This window comes from Vombatus ursinus, unplaced genomic scaffold (assembly GCF_900497805.2).
Source record: "Vombatus ursinus unplaced genomic scaffold, bare-nosed wombat genome assembly UNPS02011572.1, whole genome shotgun sequence".
NCBI lineage: Eukaryota > Metazoa > Chordata > Mammalia > Diprotodontia > Vombatidae > Vombatus > Vombatus ursinus.
The window spans coordinates 5,139,681-5,159,628 of NW_020951350.1; the positions used below are offsets into that span (position 1 = coordinate 5,139,681).

At 38.7% G+C, this 19,948-nt stretch overlaps 1 protein-coding gene across 3 annotated transcripts in view; it reads left to right on the top strand.

Annotated features, from left to right (window-relative positions):
• Positions 1-4,228: 4,228 nt before the first annotated feature.
• The window catches only part of ANKHD1 (ankyrin repeat and KH domain containing 1), a 119,779-nt gene continuing 104,059 nt past the window's right edge, over positions 4,229-19,948 (top strand). For all 3 annotated transcript variants that reach the window (XM_027856582.1, XM_027856581.1, XM_027856583.1), the window contains exon 1: positions 4,229-4,591. In XM_027856582.1, coding sequence (XP_027712383.1) covers positions 4,229-4,591 — 363 coding nt within the window. The remainder of the gene's footprint in view (positions 4,592-19,948) is intronic.

The window sequence follows — 19,948 nt, forward strand, 5'->3', positions numbered from 1 at the left end:
TGCTGTTTGGTGGGATTCAGGTCTTGCTCTTGGCAAAATATATGGCTCTCTGTCCCTCCGTGGATGACTTCCTATTCTTTTTCTAAATAACTGATTAAACTATTCCTTAATTATAAATTGAGTTTGTTGAGAAGTTGAGCAGAGAAGGTAAAGGGTATTTTAACTCTTTTAAAATCCATACTGGAGCATCTCATCCTCTGGTACACTAAGACTGTAATGAAATGCTACTGTTACCTGGATTATCTGGCTCAGTTATGTGACTCTGGAGCCACATTTGCACTTATTAATCAACCCATCCAATGACTGAGCAACGAGCCTTTACTAAACACTATGTGCCAGGCACCATTCTAGGTATTTTAGATACAAAGTAAACAAAAAACGAAGTCCCTGTCCTCAAACAGCTTATAGTCTAACAGATGAAACAATCTGTACCTATATCAGTCTTATCAAATAAACAAATATGCTTATTGTATACCCTTAAGTATATCAAGCATAAGACTTATATGTTGAAATTAGATGTCCTGAAAAGCTTTGGATTGCATGTCAATAAAATGTGGATTGATAACTTCACTTTCATGAGTATGTAACACTGCTGTGGCTTATCAAGCTAATATTCATTACTGGTGAGAAAGCTGTTTACCATGTTAGCATTTTTAAATGAAATTCTGGGGTTACAGAATTTCCCTTTCTGTGTCTTTCCTCTGCTCTTCTTGGCTTTACATAGCACTGTTTTGCCTTTCTCTATTGTACTTATTATATATATGTGTCTTAACTATCTACTAAACCCTGAGCTCTATAGAGGCAAAGCCCGTGTCTTACTTAAGACTTTGTACCTCCTTCTCCAGGGCCAGAACAGAGCTATACACGTTTGTCGAAATGAAATGATGGTCAAACTAGAGTCAAAGTTCTACAGATCAGCTCATGGATACTCAAATAATTATTGTGATCCTTATTTTATGTAATTGTTGTCTTCATGCTCATTTTAACCAAAACACATTCTCTAAAAGGGTTTTGTGTTCTTCCAAATTTATTCAGTACTTTCTAATCAAAGTTTTATCTTTTTCATTAGTTTATTAATATATTTTATAGTATAGTCACATCAGTATGAGTCTAATTCTTTTACAGATGTGGAAACTGAGGTCATATTCCTATGATTTTTATAACTTTATCTTGAATGTGCAACACTCATCAATTGTAATTGGGTGAGGTGATCACAAAATAAGGAGAGAACTACTACCATGGTGCTTAAAGACCATCTAGTTCAATCCTTCACTTTACAGATAAGGAAACTGAGGTCCAGAAAGGTTAAATGACTTGCTGAAGGTCACATAGCTAGGAAGTAGCAGAGCTGGGATTTAAACTCCAGTCCTCTTGACTTCCAATCCAGCACCTCTTCAGAACTACACTCCCTCCCTCTACCACAAGTTTCCTCATCTGTAAAACTGTTTTGTGTAGTGGATAGAACATTGGACTTGGAGTAAGAAAGTCCTGGCTTCAGATTTCAACATAAAACACGATAACAGCACCTAACTCAAAAGACATGTTTTGAGAATCAAATGTGATGAGGTGTGTAAAGGACTATGAACCTTAAAGCACCATGTGAGAGCTATTATTATATACTGAAAATATTAAATAATGTTTAATATTCATTTTACATATCAGCAAGTACAAGAGTGGGTTTGAAGTTTTCAACTGCCACTCCATCTGTAAAACCATCGAGGCAAGTGTCCTGTTGATCACTGGGTAGTTACACTTTTGTGACCTTACTGACATCAAGGAGATAATTTATTTTTTTCCTCAGGTCTCTGAGATTCAGAGCGCTTATTTGAATAAATGAAAAAATACAAGGTTTTTAGATAGTTCAAAAGTATGTTTTGAGTTAACTTGTATGGCAAAAAGACCCCTCTCCTCCCTATAATGTTTTGCCTGGCAGCACCTATTTTTGTTGCAGGATGCTGAATCTGAATCATCTAGCTTTGAAGTGGGTTGGGTAGTGTTGTGCTTCTTTTGTTATTAGTTTGGGTCATAAACTAGACCCATATGACTTCAAGATTCTAAGTGAGGATCTGAAATAATTAAGTTTCATAGGTTGCTAGATGAAGTCATAGTAAACTATCTTTAACTTAATATTCTTGCCTAGTATTTACAGAAGAATTCCTTTCCATTAAGTATAAACTCCTTTGAGTAGCTGAAAATACCAAGCTTATCTAATATGCTTTAGGGTCATTTGAATGTTTCACATAAAGGGAAATAAATTATCATGTCATGGATACACTGCCAATCATCAGAAGTTTCCTAATATTTTTGCAGAAACTGGATTTTACCAGATTCCATTTGCAAAGGTATTTTTCAGTCGCTAATTCAAAACAGATGAAACAATAAATACTGCACAATCAAGCTGTACAGAAATTAAGTTTTACTAAGGATGCAAGACAGTAAGCAGTGTCAAATCTTTAATCTTTAGCCAACTCATTATCATGTTGACATTTTCTGGGTCAAAGGCCACGTGGCAACTGAAGCTTCTCCCAGGTTGCTCTCCTGCTCTGGCTAACAGAGGGCAGAGGCCTGGCAGGTGGAATGGAAAAAGCACTGGACCTGGTAATCTTAAGGCCTGGATTTTGTCCCTAGCTCGGCCACTACCTAACCGTGTGACCTCGAACCAGCAGATCTATTTATCGAGGCACAGTTCCCGTAGCTGTCCAATGAAGTCCCTTCCAAATTTCATCCCAGTCGTGCCAAGAGCACATACAACTTTCTCCGGAGGAGCCTTAAAGCAGTCTCCACTCAGGCTGCTTTCTGTGACAACGGACACGCCTGTGGCCGAACTGGGCCCTGTGCCCTGGGCCGGGCGAGGTCCTCGGGCCCTCGCGTCCCGTGCTTGGCTGCGCCGCTGACGCTGCGCTCACTGGCCGGGGGCTCCCCGCAGACCCCTCGGGCCCGGCCTATTTCGACACCCTGCGCGTGGGGGGGGGGGGGGGGAGGGGAGGGGGCCCCCGAGGCCGCGGCGGCCACTCGGGGCGGGGGGGAGGGGCATGCACCGACCCTCCGGTTCGCAGCTGCCCGCGCCCAGACCTGGGCGTAGTCACCGAGGCTGGGGCTGGAAGGCCTCCCGCGGAAACTCTTCGGAGCGGTTACCCGAGTGTGCTCCGCGCGCCCCAAGACAAGAGCCTCACCACAGGGCGGGGGCGGGGCCAGACCCCAAGAAGCCCGAGGCTTCCACAGCTCCCGAACGTTTCTCCCTCCCCTTGGCAACTCTCCGCCTTCTATATCGTGGAGGAGAAGCCGGAGCAAGCCGCGGAGAACGCGGGAGGGTGGGGTTCGAAGGGAAGCGCAGCCTCACCTGCCCAAGAGGTGGAGCTCGCTTTTACTGACTGACGGTCAGTTCCTCCAATCACAGCTCGACAGGAGGGGCGGAGCCTTTCGTTGACTGACAGCACTCCCTCCAATCACAGGGTGTACTTTCTCTGATCGGCCATAGTTTCCGCGCCTATCTGAGAGCGGCGCCTAGGAACTGCGTTGCCCTCTTCTTCCCCCTCCCTCTCTGGTTCTTTGGGCCGGTGCCACGGAAGCCCAACCAACTGGAGAGTGAATGCTACTTCAAACCTCACCTATCCCTGGGCGTCATTCTCCCCAGCACTAAAATCGGGATTGGGGATTCCCCAGTCCCTTCCCGTCACCTCAGATGGGGGGCGGGACGACTGCCACACTAACCGGCCAATTGTGCCACGCGACGTCCCGTGACCAAATGACCGACACTTTATCGCGCCAATGAAATCCCTCATTGTGAGGGGTTAACAGGACTGACGACACGGCCGGCTAATCCACATTAAGGTTGTGAAGAGATGGGCAAGGGAGTTAACCAATAAGAACAGAGAAAGACCGGAAGTTAGCGCGCGCGGAGTAGAGGGTGGACGCTCGTAACCGCCTCGGCCTGCGCTGCTCAACGCAGCTTGGTGGCCTCGAGCCAGCGAGCAGCGCGTGACGAAGGGACTGAACGACGGGCGGCCGCGGCCAATAAACGGCGGCCGCCGGAGCTCTGCAGCCAGTGGCGAGTGGGGGGGTGGGAGGCAGCAGGTTAGGTTGTGGGAAGTTAGTGGCGCTGCTGGGACTGGGGGAAGGAGAAGCTTCTTCCTCCTGCAGTTCCTCTCGCTCCGGGGACCGGCGGCGGCGGCGGCGGCAGCAGCGGCCGCGGGCTACTCGGCTGCTGCTCCGGCTCCGCGTGCGAACTATGCTGACAGACGGCGGCGGCGGGAGCGGCGGCGGCGGCTCCTTCGAGGAGGACCTGGACTCTGTGACTCCGCGCTCGGCCCCGGCCGGGGCCTCGGAGCCACCTCCACCGGGAGGGGTCGGGCTGGGGCTCCGCACCGTGCGACTCTTCGGGGAGGCCGGGCCCGCGCCGGGTGGCGGTGGTAGCGGTGGTGGCGGCGGTGTCGGTGGCAGTAGTGGAGGTGGAGGTGGCGGTGGCAGCGCGGGCGGAGGGGACGCGGCGCTGGATTTCAAGCTGGCAGCCGCCGTGCTCCGGACCGGGGGTGGCGGTGGCGGCGGCGGCGGCGGCGGCGGTTCCGGCAGTGATGAAGATGAGGTCTCGGAGGTACGTCTCCTCTCTCCGCCTCCCGGACCCCCTCCATCATCCCCTGGGGTGCTGCTCCTCCTCGGTCGAATAGGGGAGTCAGTTCGCTTTGCCTCTCTTTCTCTCGGCTGAGCTGTCTCCTGACAGCCAGTGGGGCCCATGGCGGCGGCCCGGGGCCTACTGCGCATTCGGCCCCATCTTACAGCCTGGGGACCGGGAGGACGGGCTCCCCAGGCTAACCCACGCCCTCTGAACACCGGGAAAGAGGAGACAGTCTGAGGCCCTTCGTCTTCCGGCCCCTCAGGGGAGTGAGGGGTTCCTGATGGCCCCTCCCCCACCCACCTCCGGGCTTGAAGGGGGAGCGGGCGTCGGTCAGAGTGTCCCTGTCCTTGGGACTGAGTAGAATCGGGGACTGCCGCTGAGCACCTGCACCACTTTTTATTTTTCGGAGGGGAGAAGGAGTAAGGCCCCTTTCCCCGCCTCTCCAAACTTGAGTTGGATGCTTGCCATATGAGTTCTCTTGCCTTTGGATTTAAGAGGCTTTTAGATAATGTATCGTCTTGGTATGTGTGGGAAGTGGGCATTCTAAAGAACACCCGAAAGTGCCCTGAAAAATATTTCCTGTCCTGTTGAGAGTCCACAATGAAGATTGAAAGGAAAAGTTGTGCTGGTGCATTGTTCTCTCTTTTGGGATGATAGCGCCCGTGGTCTTTAGAAAGCCTGAGGAACATCTGGCACCCTAGGGCACCGTTTTAGCATAAAGAGAATTAGGGTTTTTCAGATCCTTGTGCTGGGAGTATTTCCTGCCCAAAGAGTGAGACCCAGATACGGTTTCCCTTTGGACCCTAGGGAAAACGGGATACCCAAGAGTCCCTCGCTTCTCATGATTCTGTAGCACATGAGTTTGCCCGTGGTACCATTCTTAATTTGTAATATCTTGCAATCAGCTATTCCATCCCTTTCTTTTATTGGTATACATATACGTACATGTATCCATGTATAACTTTTTATGCATGTCCCTGTGCTTTTGTATGAGAAGATCCTGTAAGGAGAAACAGTGCTTATAGGCTACAGAGAACTTTTTCCCCTCTATACTGTGCTAATTAAGGGGTCTTCCAGAATAGGATAAAAAGAGACATTTTAGGATAATAGATAAGGGAACTGGCCTTGGAGCCAGGCCGACCTGAGTTCGAATTAAGCCTCTGACACATACTTGCTGAGTGACTGTCCGAAAGACATATAACTCCTCAGTGCTCTGCGCAACTCTAAAACTATAAGTTACAGAGGAGGTGCTTGTGCACATTAGTAGAGGGAGTTGATTCATCCTGGAGTTCCTTACATTAGTGAAATCACAGGTGCAGTCCTATCCAGAACTGCACCAGGATTTTACTATCCCAGGTATTTTGCTTTCTGTGTCTTTTAGAGGTGGGTTGGGGTGGAGGTCGGGAGTGAGATTTTGGCTCCAGGATTTAGGAAATGAGTCTTAATTGTGTATCTCCTTTGATATCGGTGTCTTGCACTTAGTAGGTACTTAACAAATGTTTAATGAACGTGTGAAATCAAGGTGGGGCAGATAATATTTAAGAAGGCATGGTTTTGCAGAAGTTAGGTTGTGGGGAGTGTCAGGAGCACGTACTGCCTTGGGCTTATAGATAATCCACCTTGCTAAGAATTTATACTCTTTTAATTGGAAGTGCTTGGATGCATATTTAGTACTCCAAAGTCTTTAGGGGAGTGAGAGGGAGGAGAGAGATAGACAGAGAGAACTAGCTATAACATACCTTTGTTTACTGAACTGATTCTTTGATTTTTCCTGAAAACTTGAGAGTAGTCTCTTGCTTGTCATGGGAAAAAAAAAGTTCCAAAAAAAGTTCCTTTAACTTTCATATTGTAGATAAGAATAGAAGAGATAAAAACACCTCAGTGTGTTTTTCCTAGCCATTCCTGGCCATATTTTGGAGTTTCAGTGGGAGAGATCTTATTAAGAAGCACTTTGTTGTCTAAGGATTCAATTTCTTTATCTATCATTTTATTAGTTTTGTGAACATTAGGCAAGTGACTACTCTGACTTACAGGTAAAATAAAATACTAAAACTTATCCACCCCACCTACCTCACAGGGTTGTTGTGAGGATCAAATGAAATAGATGTCTTAATTACATTATGAAATTGTAAAGTGCTATGCAAGTGTAGTGTGATAACTTTTGGTGCCATTTGGACAGAATTTGAGGGAAGTGTTTCAACAGCATTTCTTTGGTTGAAGTATCCCTAAAATTTTAATTTTTAGAGTACACTTATTTTGTGTTCTGTTGGTAGAAGTGGAGTGCTCCAGAATGTCCTTTTTTTTTCTTTTTTTTTTTTAAAACAGAGAATATTCTGTATATGCCCCTTCCCTAATATTCCTATATGAAATGGAAGAGACATTACTTGTGGGCTTCATGCAGAATACACTTGACAGATGATACTTTTTATCCTATTGCAGTTTATTCTAGGACAGTTTCAAAACCTTTTGATCCTAGTTCTTTAAGAGAAATGGTTTAGGGATTTTTCTAGAATCTTTAATGTGACTCAAAGCTTAGATTTTATTTTGGGAATACTTCTGGCTTCCATGGAAGGGGGATGGTACAAGTCCTCATTCTCTTTCTCAGGCTAAAGGGCCCAATTACCCTGTACCTAAGGATGTTGGTGATGATGTCTAGATAGGTCCATAGTTTTGAGATTGAATTTCTACATATTAAATTGAACCAAGATTTTAGGTGCCTATAGTTTTTCTTCAGGGCATTGTGCCAGATGCTGGGGGAGAGGTGATTAAAAAAAAAGTTTAGTTAATACATGGTCCCTACCCTCATGGAGCTCAAGCAAGACAATGAGACACATTAATTCATGATTAGCATATTAGAGAAGAGCAAAAGAGACTGTTTTGTGATGCCCTGATGAGTAAAGGTTATAACCTGAGAGGGTTATAACTCTTCATGGTAGAGCTGCAATTAGAAGTGAGGTGAGCTTTAAAAAGGTACCCAACACACATCACTTGTGACCTGCCCAGTAGGAGGAAGAACTTATGTTTTTTCATCTGCTTTGTTCGTATATCTGTTAGAGGAAGAGTCTCCAGAGGACCTGGGTCTTCCATTGAGCAACAAAAGAATCTTTTATGCACCCATTACACCCCTATGGGTGAAGAGTAAAAATGACCACATGTTTATGCTGATCAGGTAACATGCTCAGTACTTTTTTCTTTATTCCATGGGATAGGATGAAACTCTTATCCTGTGTATCTGTGTTTAATACTTTGAGTCCCAAGTTACTATGTAAAATCTAAATATTTATTAGGGCATGCTACTTAGATATAAAATACTGAGTTTATACAGCATTTGTTAGACAACTTTTTGCCTTTTCTCCAAATGGTTTGTAAATAAATAGGAAATCTAGAAATCTACCATTCTTGAAATAGACTTTGTTGAAGATCTCTGCAGAATAAAACTTGCTAATGTTTTTAGCTTGGCCACATTTGCAGTATCTCATTGGAGCATTTAAAAAATCTTGTGAGGTAGGAAATAGAAATATTATCACCATTTTAGTGATGAGGGAGGGAACTGATGCTCAGAAAGATAAAATGAGTTGTTGAGGGAAACACCCTGGCTCCACCCCCAAGTGTTCTTTCCCCTTAACTCCAGATTGGAATCTTTGGGATTTTATTGCCTTAAATATAGGAGTAAGTATCCATAATATATTTATTAAATAAAGCACATATTGAAATAAAGTAAATTGTCAGAATCATTATCTATTCAGAGCCTTAAATAGAAAAGTAAAAATTTGAATTGTGTCCCATTGAATTGATAGGTATTGTTTAGAGTAAAGGTCAAGTTGAAAAGTTCTTTTGATAAGCACTGAAGGGGTCTCTCGATTGGAAAAAGTTTAAGAAGCCCTGCTTTAGAGGTTGTTCAAAATTGAATTCATTCATGAATGTAGGTAACATTTACTTTTTAGGTTAAAAGTGAAGTAAAAGCCATTTAAAAACCTAGGAAGTTTAGGACCAATTTTTTTTTTTTTGTCATTTATGAAGTTTTGTTCCTACTTTTTGTCTTCTTTTAAGTGTATTGTAGCTGTGCGCACTCTGAAAGATATTCATTGATTTGTAAATCAAAAATGTATATCATCATTTCTATTTTCTCTAAGTGATCATGAGCTCAGCAATTAGCTGAGACTGTAAAAATTGTATTAAAATTGAAATTTTAAGTAGAAACTCATCATGAAAATCACTACTGGAGTCTAAAGGTATACAATATAATAGATACATATATGTGTGTGTATAAATAAAAGATAGGTCTTTAATCTGTATACATATGTAAATGTGAGAATTTGGACTTAATTTAAGAAAAAATTTATAGAACTAGAGCTTCCCAAAATGGAATATAGGTTGCCTTTGGAAGTTAGTAGGGTTTCCTTTCACCAAAGTCTAAAGGCAGAGGCTGAAGAACATTTGTCAGGGTTATTATAAGAAGGAATTCTCCTGTTAGAGTGTATCTTAGATAACTGCTGAGGTTGCTTCCAATTTTGAGATTCACTGATTCTGTATAAAGAGAAAACCCATAGAGAGATGCTGCTTTCAGGAAAACAAAGGACTCTTCTTTGGAGAATTGATTAGAAATTTATACTTGCTAGAGGCTATTTTCCTTATTGTTGGTTCTGTCATCTTTATCATGAAAACTCCATCTTTATTCAGACTACACAGGCTAGTAAGGTGAGTAGCATCTTAAAGTTTACACTTACCGTTTAGATTATGAAGAAATAAAAAAGGAATGCTGAAAAAATTTAGTATAAAATTAAGATGTTTATTATACTTTTTTGTTGAATACCATTTTAAATATCAGCCAGAAGACTTTTGCAAACAAACATAATAGTAAGTTGGAAAAAGTACTTGTTTTTTTCTAACTTTAATTAATCAAGTTTTTCTATAAACTTTTTACACAGACTTGAATTAACATTGTAGTAAGAGTAAAGTTATTTTATGAAGTTTGGACTTTAAAAAGGAAATATGAATTTATTCTATTAGTTTTGAAGAAATTTGAAAATACTGAATAAATACAAGAAGGCCTTGTTTGTATGCTGAAAAATTCCCCTGCATGAAGGTGCAGCTTATAAATAATGAATTATTTTTGTTCAAAGTTGATTTTTTTTTAAAAGAAGTTTAATTTGAATGAAATTTTCAGGATGAAATTTTGAAGTAAAAGATTTAGGCAATTTAAAAAAATTTCAATGAGTTTGTGTTTTATATAAAATTTTAGGAATGAAGTAAATGAATCTCTTTATGAAAATGGCTTAAGCTTAGTTTCCTTAAGTATGACTTGAAAGTTATAAGCTAGATGACTTTTGAACATACATTTTAAAAGGTCTCTGATTTCATGAAAGATGAAATAATAATAGCTTTTAATATATATAGCACTTTTCCCATAGTAGCCCTGTGAAGTGCATAGCTAGAAAGAGGAATGAGAAAATTTGAATTCAAATGGGAAAGCATCATTTTTGAAGGATGGGGTGAAAATGGTTGCATTAGTTTGGTATAGAATAGTAAAGTTAGCTATACCAAGCAGGCCACATTTTAAGGCAGTTTATAAATGTGGGGGAAATTACTAGTTTTTGGGCAACTTGCCTTTCCCTAGAACAACATAAGTAGCTTTAAAAAGAAAAGGAAGAAAATGAAATTAGCATTCTTTATTAATCACCTGATATAAATAATTGCTAGCTGTGAGATTCTAAGGAGAAGAGGTGATAAATATCAATGAGAACTTGAAATTTATATTGGCATTTAGATACAGGGTAGAGATAAGGCAAAAATAAGCTGTGGTAAGATTTAAAGAAGACACAGAGAACTGACACTTAAGATCTTGGCTTCAGTATTCAAGTAGTTTTTTTGTTTTGTTTTGTTTTGAATGATTTAAAAGTCAGTATGTTCATGATGGTCTATCTTGTACTTCAAAATTGAATAATTAAAAAAGTGTACCCCTTTAGCAAATGTATTTAATAGAGATAGGGACTATACTGTGGTTTCATTAATATGAGGAACTCCCAGGTGAGGAAACTCCCTTTATGCCAATTTAATAGTCTTAAGAGAGTTACCTAGAGCACTGAGAGGTCTATTGACTTGCTCAGCTTCCTCCCCTCAGCCCATCCCAGTGTGTCATAGGTTTATGTGATTTAGAGTTGGAAGGGACCTTCGAGGCCACAAAGTTCAATCTCCACATTTTACAAAGGAGGAAAATGAGGAATATAAAATTTAAGTGACTTGTCCAGGGTCTTACAGCTAGTAAGTATCTGAGGTGTAGGATTTGAATCCAGGGCCTCTTGACTCCAAGCCCCATTTTGTATCTGCTATGCCAAACTTTTATATGCATTTACTAAGGAGAAAAATAAAGATCATCTTTTGCCTATATACATAATTATATTTCTTTATATGGGTAGCTTGATTTTGGCACAATAAAGGTGATGGCTTTTAAGGTAGACTTGTAGATATGAAAATCAATATTCTGGAGATTGATAAAATGTTGAAGGTTTGAGGTTGCAGTACACATACTATGTTGGTCAATAAATTTGTAGGTTTTTCTCTCCAGAAAGGAGTGAGGTACTTTCATTTTCAGATGTCATTGGAATGTTCAGTGTTCCATACGCAACAGATACTCAATAAATGCTGATTGGCTCATTGAATTAGTTGTGGGTTATCATATTTTCATATTCTTGCTGTTATCTACTACCTTGAAATGGAATGCAATAATAATTCAATGATATTTTTGAATTGTTATGGCTTCTTACAGAAAACATTTTATAAAATGTAAAGCACTCTAAATGTGAGCTATTGTTTGGATCAGTTGGGACAGGATAAATATGAATACTTCTATTACTGAAGTATGGTGCACTGTAAGGTTTCCAAAATACTTTCACTCTAACCTCTGAGAATAAGTGCTTTGAGGATTATACTAATTTTACAGATAAACAGACTGGTTTAAGGGGCTTGCTTCAGGGTTACACAGTACTTTTTGGAGCAAAAGCTTAAACTTAACTAGATTTCACCACTCTACATGACCCTACCATACTATTCTGGATAGGAAAATTTATCTAGTTTGGAAAAAAATATATATCTTGGCAATTGGTTATGCTTCCCCTTTGGAAGTTAGGCCTTCAGAACTTTTAGAGGGAGGACCTGAACATTAGTAATAACTACCTAACAGCTCTTCTTTTTCAAATCTTTTAAAATAATATTTTATTTTTTCCCCGGTTATATGTAAAGATAATTTTTAATATTCATATGAAGCAATTTTGAGTTCCAAATTTTCTTTCTTCCTTACCTCCCCCCTCCCTGAGACAGTAAGCAATTTGTTATAGGTTATACATATTTGATCATGCAAAATTTATTGCCATATTAGTCATGCTATGAAAGAAGGCACAGACCCAAAGGGAAAAAAAATCTCGAAAAAAATACAGAAAGTGAAAAATGGTAGGCTTTGATCTGCATTCAGATCGATTGTGTGGATGGCATTTTTTCATCTTGAGTCTTTGGAATTGCCTTTGATTATTGTATTGCTAAGAATAGCTAAGTCATTCACAATTGATCATCATGCAGTATTGCTGTTACTATGTATGTACAGTATTCTCCTGGTTTCTGCTCACTTCATTTTGCATCAATTCATATAAGTCTCCAGGTTTTTTCTTAAATTAGCCTGTTTATCATTTCTTATAGCTCAGTAAAATTCCTTTACAATCATATACCACAGCTTGTTCAGCCATTCCCTAGTGGATGGGCATCCACTCAATTTCCAGTTCTTTGCCACCACAAAAAAGCTGCCATAAATATTTTTGTACAGATAGGTCCTTCCTTCCTCCCCTCCCCTTTTAAAATCTCTTCAGGATAGAGACCTACCAGTGGTATTGCTAGGTCAAAGGGTATGCTCAGTTTTGGACATAGTTCCAAATTATTCTCCAGAATGGTTGGCTCAGTTCACAACTCCACCAACAGCACTTTGGTGTCCTGCTTTTTCCATATCCCCTTCAACATTTATTATTTTCCTTTTCTGTCATATTAGCCAATCTAATAGATGTGAGGTGGTACCTCAGAGTTCTTTTAATTTGCATTTCTTTAATCAATACTGATGTAGAGCATTTTTTCATATGACTTTAGATAGCTTTGATTTCATTATCTGAAAACTGCCTCTAACAGCTCTGTCTAAGAGACATAAGAAAATGACTAACCAATTGGGGCAAGCCCCATAGGTTCTGTTAATTTTTTTTAAATGATCTCTTATTGATTTGTAAGGCGCTCTCCACTTCAGTGTCCCAGAGGCACCTCAAGCTCAACATGCCCAAAACAACTCATTATCCTTCTCCAAATCACTTTGACAAATGATACACATTTTAGCTGAAACTTTTAATTATGTAAGATCAAGTATTCCTTGTAGTATTTAGGAGGCTGAAAGTGCCTAAGAGGATATAAGCCAGAAGTTAAGATGCCTTTTTCCATTTTTTCTTTTAAGGCAATTAGGGTTAAGTGACTTGCCCAGGATCACACAGCTAGTAAGTGTCAAGTGTTTGGTCTGAGGTCAGATTTGAACTCAGGTACTCTTGACACCAGGGTGGGTGCTCCATCCACAGCGCCACCCAGCTGGCCCCCATTTTGTTTTAAAAAAACAAAACAAAACAAAACAACAGTTAAGTTGACTTAGAAAAAATTATCAGGAATATTTAAGGCTCTATTAAATATAGTTTTTTTTCCCCCATACAGTATTAAGAGTTAGGGTTTTGCTGACATCTGAGCGTACAATAAAATGGTTTTGAAATCCAGATTGAATAACTGAGATAGTAATGTCCATCTCATATAGTATGACTTGGTTAATTAGCCCTAATAGCCATATTTCTCCCTCTACCTCACAAATTATTGCCGAATTTTTGAAATAAAAGGACTAATTCACTGTTGGTGGAATTGTCAACTGATCCAACTATTTTGGAGAGCAATCTGGAATTATGCCTGAATAGTTATTAAACTATCTTTGACCCAGCAATACTACTTATTTGATCTACTTCCAAAGATGTTTAGGGGTAAAAGAAAAAAAAAACCTGTATGTTCTAAAATGTTTGTAGTCGTGGCAAAGAACTGGAAATTGCAGGGAAGCCCATCAATTGGGAAATGACTAAACAAGTTGTGATATGTGATTGTGATGGAATACTATTGTGCTATAAGAACAACTGATGGAAAGACTTGCATGAAATAATAAAGAGGAAAATGATTAGAACCAAGAGAATATTGTATATATTAATAGTAGTATTGTTTTAAGAATGATGTTGAGCAAATAAGTTATTTTGACTATTATAAATACCCAAATTAACTATAAAGGACATATGAAGGAAGACACTATTTGCATCCAGAGAAAGAATGGATGAATAGATGTTTGCATAGAATAATTTTACATACATACATATATATATATATATATATATATACATACACACATACACACATACTGTTTGTAATGATAGCCATTTCTAAGATGCGGGAAAGAAAAAAGAAGAAAAAAGAAATTTACATGATAATTTTGTTGTATATTTCAAAGAAATAGCAAGTTGTGCACAGTAGATTTGCAGTTTCATGTGTAATCATCTTTTTAATTTTACTATGTTATAGAAATGCTTGTTTTATTCCATAAATTATAAATTAATTTTAAAAATAAAAGGACCATAAATTCACCTGGGAGGAAGGGACCTTAGCGATAATTTAGCTCAACTCTTTCATTTTATTTAAGATGAAATGGCCCTGTAGGGGGCAATCTGCTAATAACATGATAATAACTAGATAATGAATTAACCAGGACTTTTTACTTTTCCACTACTCCTTCCATTGACTATACTATGCTTCCTCTCTTTGTTATACTGGACCAGTGAACCTGTTAACATTTCACAGAAGCTGCTCTGGTAAATGTTAGTTCCAGGTTACTGTATAGCACAGATATGTTTATTAAGAACTGAATTAATATTAGCTGACAATCACCTAGATCAAAATTAAATTGACTTGGAAGAGTAACCATTGTATGTAAGGAAAGCTTACCTTTTGCTGCTTTGTTAATCTAGTATTTGATGCCCAAAATATTTTAACAGCTCGTCTTTTTCAGGGTTCAAGTATACTCCAAGACTCTTTGCTAGAGATTTTTCTCTTTTTGTATACTCTCTCTTGGTCTCCTGGGGATTCAGTGGCTATAGCTGGGCTTGGAGTCAGGAAGACCTCAGTTGAAGTATGTCCTTAGATGCTTACTATATGACTTAACCTCTGTTTTCCTCAATTTCACCAGCTGGAAAATAGGAATGATAATAATAGTGCCTACCTCCCAGGTTGTTGTGAGAATCAAATGGGATAATATTTGTAAAGCACTTAGCACAGTGCCTAGCACATAATGGCCACTTAATAAATGTTTGTTTCCTTCCTTCCATGGATTCAGTTGTCTATGCAAATGACTCCCAGATCTACATATCAGTCACTCTTCATTTGTCTCCCCAATATTTAGCATAGTCCTTGGCACACAGTAAATGCTTATTAAGTGCTTTTTATTCATTCAGCTCTCCTGAGTCCAAAGTCCATATTACCATCCATTAATTACCAGGATTGGTATATTACCAGGATGTTTCTACCTGGGTGTCCCAGAGGCATCTTAAACTTAACATTTCCCATACAACTCATTATCTTTCCCCCTAAACTTACCACTCTTACTGGTGGAGGGTACTACCATCCTTCTAGTCATCCAGATTTACAATCTTTAAGTTATCTTTGACACTTCTCTTTCCTTCATCGCACCTCCCCCTCCCATCTAATTATTTGCTAAGTTTTGTTTCTGTCTCCATTATTGCTCTCATCTATCCCCTTCTCTTCACTCATATGGCCACCATCCTAGTTCAGGCCCGCATTATACCTTTGCCTGAACTATGGCAATAACCTCATATTTGGTCTGCCTAGCTCCAATCTTTTCCCCTCTCTATTCAGTTTTTCATGTATCTGCTAAATTGATATTCCTGAAGAACAGGTCTGACTGTGTCACTGTCTTGCTAAAGAAGCTTCATTAGCTTCCTGTTGGCCTCTAGGACAAAATATAACTCCTGTGTTTGGTGTTTGAAGCTTTTTATCATCTAGTGCCCACTTCTTTTTCTAGACTGATTTCACAATAATAACTGTTCTAAGCTAAACACAATAACTATCCTAAGCTAAACTGCATGTATACGTGATATTTTTGTCTCCTACCTCTGTTCTTTGGCGTAGGATCCCCCACATTCCCTTCTGTACCCCCTTGCCTAGAATACTCTCCCTCAGTTTCTGGCACTTTTAATCCTTAGTTCCTTTTGAGGCTAAATGAAGTGCCATTTGTTAGTGTGGAATTTCCTTATCTTAACCACTCCTCTCCCTTTTCTATTCTGCCTCCCAATTACTTTTTATTTGTTCTTTGTATACTTTGTATTGGCATCTAGCAAGCACTGTGCCTTTGCAAATAAGAGATAATGGTTGTTGAGTGAATGGTTATGAAATAACTACAGATCAAGAAATAAGAAGCACTCAGTTTGTAATACTTACTATATGTTGCCTTGATTTATTTTATAAAAATTAATCTACGTGGGCTGTTCTTCAGGGAAGCAGATAAAAATCTCTAAAATAATCACTGGCAGTGCTTTGTCCATCTGAGTGAAATCGAATTACTCCAAATGGCATACCTTAGTTGAAGTTAGTAATTGACTGACTTGGTCCAAAAAGCTAATGCTGACATAGCACTAAAGTTTATTTTAAGTGCTTCAGAAATCATTGCATTTTATCTGTATTCATGCTTCTGTTCACAACCTAAAGGTTTGTTTAACTGGTTGCTGTCCTTATCAGGTGCTTAGGTACACACCACTATAGTTTTTAAAAACTCCCAATGAAGTAACTAACTTTGAGAACAAAAAAGTAAGCAGAAGCGCATTTTCAACATACCTGGCTAATTTTTCAGGTGCTGTCTAATGACACTTAGAGTGAGAACAAGTGTTAATTCGTAAGAAATTCATCAGTTCTTTTGGTCCATGATAGTAATAAGAGATTGAAAATCTTAGCACATGAGAGAAAGGAAGAAAAAAAAACAACAAAACTACGGATTCTATATGAATGCTCAGTGCTTCCTTTCCTGAACTCAATGAGAGCCCAGCTATTTTCAGTCAACAAGTTTACTGTTTTCCAGGCACTGTTAAGCACCGGGAGTTACAGAGCAAAAGCAAAACAAAACCAGTCCCTGCCCTCAAGCACCTTACTGTCTAAGGTATAAGTGCTATGTTCTATGTAAAAGATGAAATAATAACTGACATATAGTTCTTTAAAGTTTGAAGAAACAGTTTATATGCATTATCTTGTTTTAACCTCATACCAGCCTTGGGAGGTAATTACACACATTTTACATATGAGGAAAGTGGCTCTGGGAGAGGTTAAATAACTTGTCCACAGTTGTACAAATAAAGTGTCACAACTGGGATTTGAAGTTAGGTCTCTCCTATCCCTGAGTCTAGTGCTCCTACTGTACCATGCTTTTATGATTAATTCCTCTTTACATACTTTAAAAAATTCACAAGATTACTTTTTAATTCTTGAAATGAGTAGAGACCTATTAGTATTTTATCACAGCATTAAATTGTGTAAACTTGTATTATTTCTTTTACAGGTACAAAATTTGCAAAGCTTTTTGCCTGTGTATTTTGTGAAATCTGAGACAGAAGTTAAAGGTCAAATCTTGTCATTTGAAATCTTATAACCTTATTATACATGGCATGACTTTTAAGTCTCAACGTCTAGCTCTGTCTGCTTGTTCTTTTCTGAATATATAAATATTAATATTTTCTTATATTTCACTTTTTAAAGTTGTAAATGTGTTTTCACGTGGGAGTAGGGACTTGGCAGGAACTAATAAGTTGAGGGGCAAATTTAGAAGAAAACAGTAGTCAGGCTAAATGAATAAATTGCTAGTTCCTTTGGTGGCCTGATTTCTGAGTGGGAAGTTTTTGGGGTTTTTTTTTAAAGCTAAATTTGTAGTCACAGTTTTTTTCCTTCTCCCCTGGATCTGAAATTGTGTTCCAGTCTTTGAAACTTCACTGCATCTCTGTGTGATGAGTGATGGTGACTTTCAAATAATTCTAACTTGTAATTAATTTAAACAGCTAAAAGACCTTGAAGTCTTAGTTGAAGAATCTTTTTTTGCTTCTTTTCCCTCTTCCCTTAAAATGATCTTTAAAAAATCTCTCCTTAAAGAAAAGGTTAAGAGTTAAGAGTGAGTTAGGAGTGAGTTAGGAGAGCTAGGTAATTCATTGGATTTTAAGGCAATATTTTTGCAGTTTTAACAAATATATGGGGACATGAATATTGACAATAAACTTTTTTTAAGTAGCCACATTTTTTTTTGACCAGGTATGTAGTCAATTAAATGCAATATAAATAAAACAGTAGTAATTTTTCATTTTATATATGCTCAGCAACTAATCATAATTATTTGTCAGCTTAATCCTTAAGTAATGTTAGGTTTGTTTTTGTTTATCCTGTGTTGTAGTTTAAATGATTACACAGCAAAAAACTGATCCTTGAGTGTTAGAGCTTAAATTGTCACAGTCATACTCTATTACTGATTACTTTTTGTGGTAATGAACTGCATAATGAGATTGCAACATCTTAGCATCTATCTTTCTTGGCTTTTGAGTGACAGGTTTAGAGAAAAGTTAGTTGTTGGAGGGTATTCTTTAATTTTTAGCATAACATTTTTTCCCATCTGCATGGACATGAACAGCGCTAACATGTTAGCATGATTTGTGCAGGTAACCAGTTTTGTCTTTCAGCATAACATTTTTTTCCATCTGCATGGACATGAACAGCACTAACATGTTAGCATGATTTGTGCAGGTAACCAGTTTTGTCTCTCTCCTTACCACCAAATTGAAATTATAATTTAGTTTTATTTATTCTTCGTACATATGAGCACGTAGACACACAAAACTATAAAGGAAATTCAATAAGGAAAATTTAAGTATAGTTTCAACGTACAAAATGGTTGCCAAATAGGAGTGCTATGCATATTACAGTTAAATTTTAGCCTCCAAGATGAAAGTTACTATATTATGCTGCAAAAGATTTTATCAGTGTGGGTATTCTCTTCATCAGTACAGATCGTGTCACCCTTAGTACTCCTTTTCATGAGTTGCTTTGTTCAAAAATCTAACATGGGGGCAGCTAGGTGGTGAAGTAGATAGAGCACGGGCCCTGAAGTCAGGAGGACCCGAGTTCAAATCCGGCCTCAGACACCTAACACTTACTAGCTTTGTGACCTTGGGCAAGTCACTTAACCCCAATTGTCTCACCAAAAAAACAAAAAACAAAACCAAAAATCCTATCATGGCCAATGTGTTAACATGCAATATATCTCTCTAAATTCTAATATACTTAGATGTAAAGAACTTCTTATCAGTAGTTTTTGACTTAAGTGGCAAAACAGTAAATTGCTGGAATACTATACTGTTATTCAGTATTGATAGGTGTTTTCTCTTCCAGATTTTTTTTTCCTGTTATTTAGGTCCACTAGGAGAACATCTATCAGAATTCTCAGATCATATAAAAATGTATAAACCAATTTCTTCAAGTTTCCTTTTTTAAAAAAATCGCTTGAAATTTAGTATAATGAGAATAGTAAAACCTGGAATGTTTTTCTATAGCATTGCCAAGAAAAGTATATGACCTCTCCAGCATATTGTATGCAAAATTCACTGGTAAACAGTTTAGTACATTTGTGCTTACTTTTTTACTTTTAGCTTTATGTTGATAGGATTTAGAAGTGGAAGATTTTAGAAAAATAATCTAGTTCATCTCCTTTTATTATAAATGAAAGATAACTGAAGGGGGAGGGGTCTGGAACAACAAATGACTTGTCCAAGATCCCAATAGTCATAAGTAGCAGAACTAGAATCTGTACTCAGGCAAGTTCTCCAGTTCTAAATTCTGTGTTCTCTCTGTCACATCACTGTTTTCATTTCATATCCATAGATTTAGGATTGTAAGAGACCTACCATCGGTGTTATTGTGTCAAATCCACTCATTTTATAGATGAGAAAATTGAGACCCTAAAGAGGTTAGGGTAACTTGTCCAAAGCCATACGAATAGTAAGTACCAGAACTAAAATTTGAACCCAGATCCTTTGACTCTAGTACAGCATTCTAAACTGTTATCCTACAGTAATTTGATGAATTAATCTTATTAAATTGGAAAAGATTTTCTAAAAGTCGTTTTATAGAACATGAGAAATAATTAGGTTTCAGATGTCTTTTGATGGCCCTGTGTTATTTCTGAATTCTAGGTGT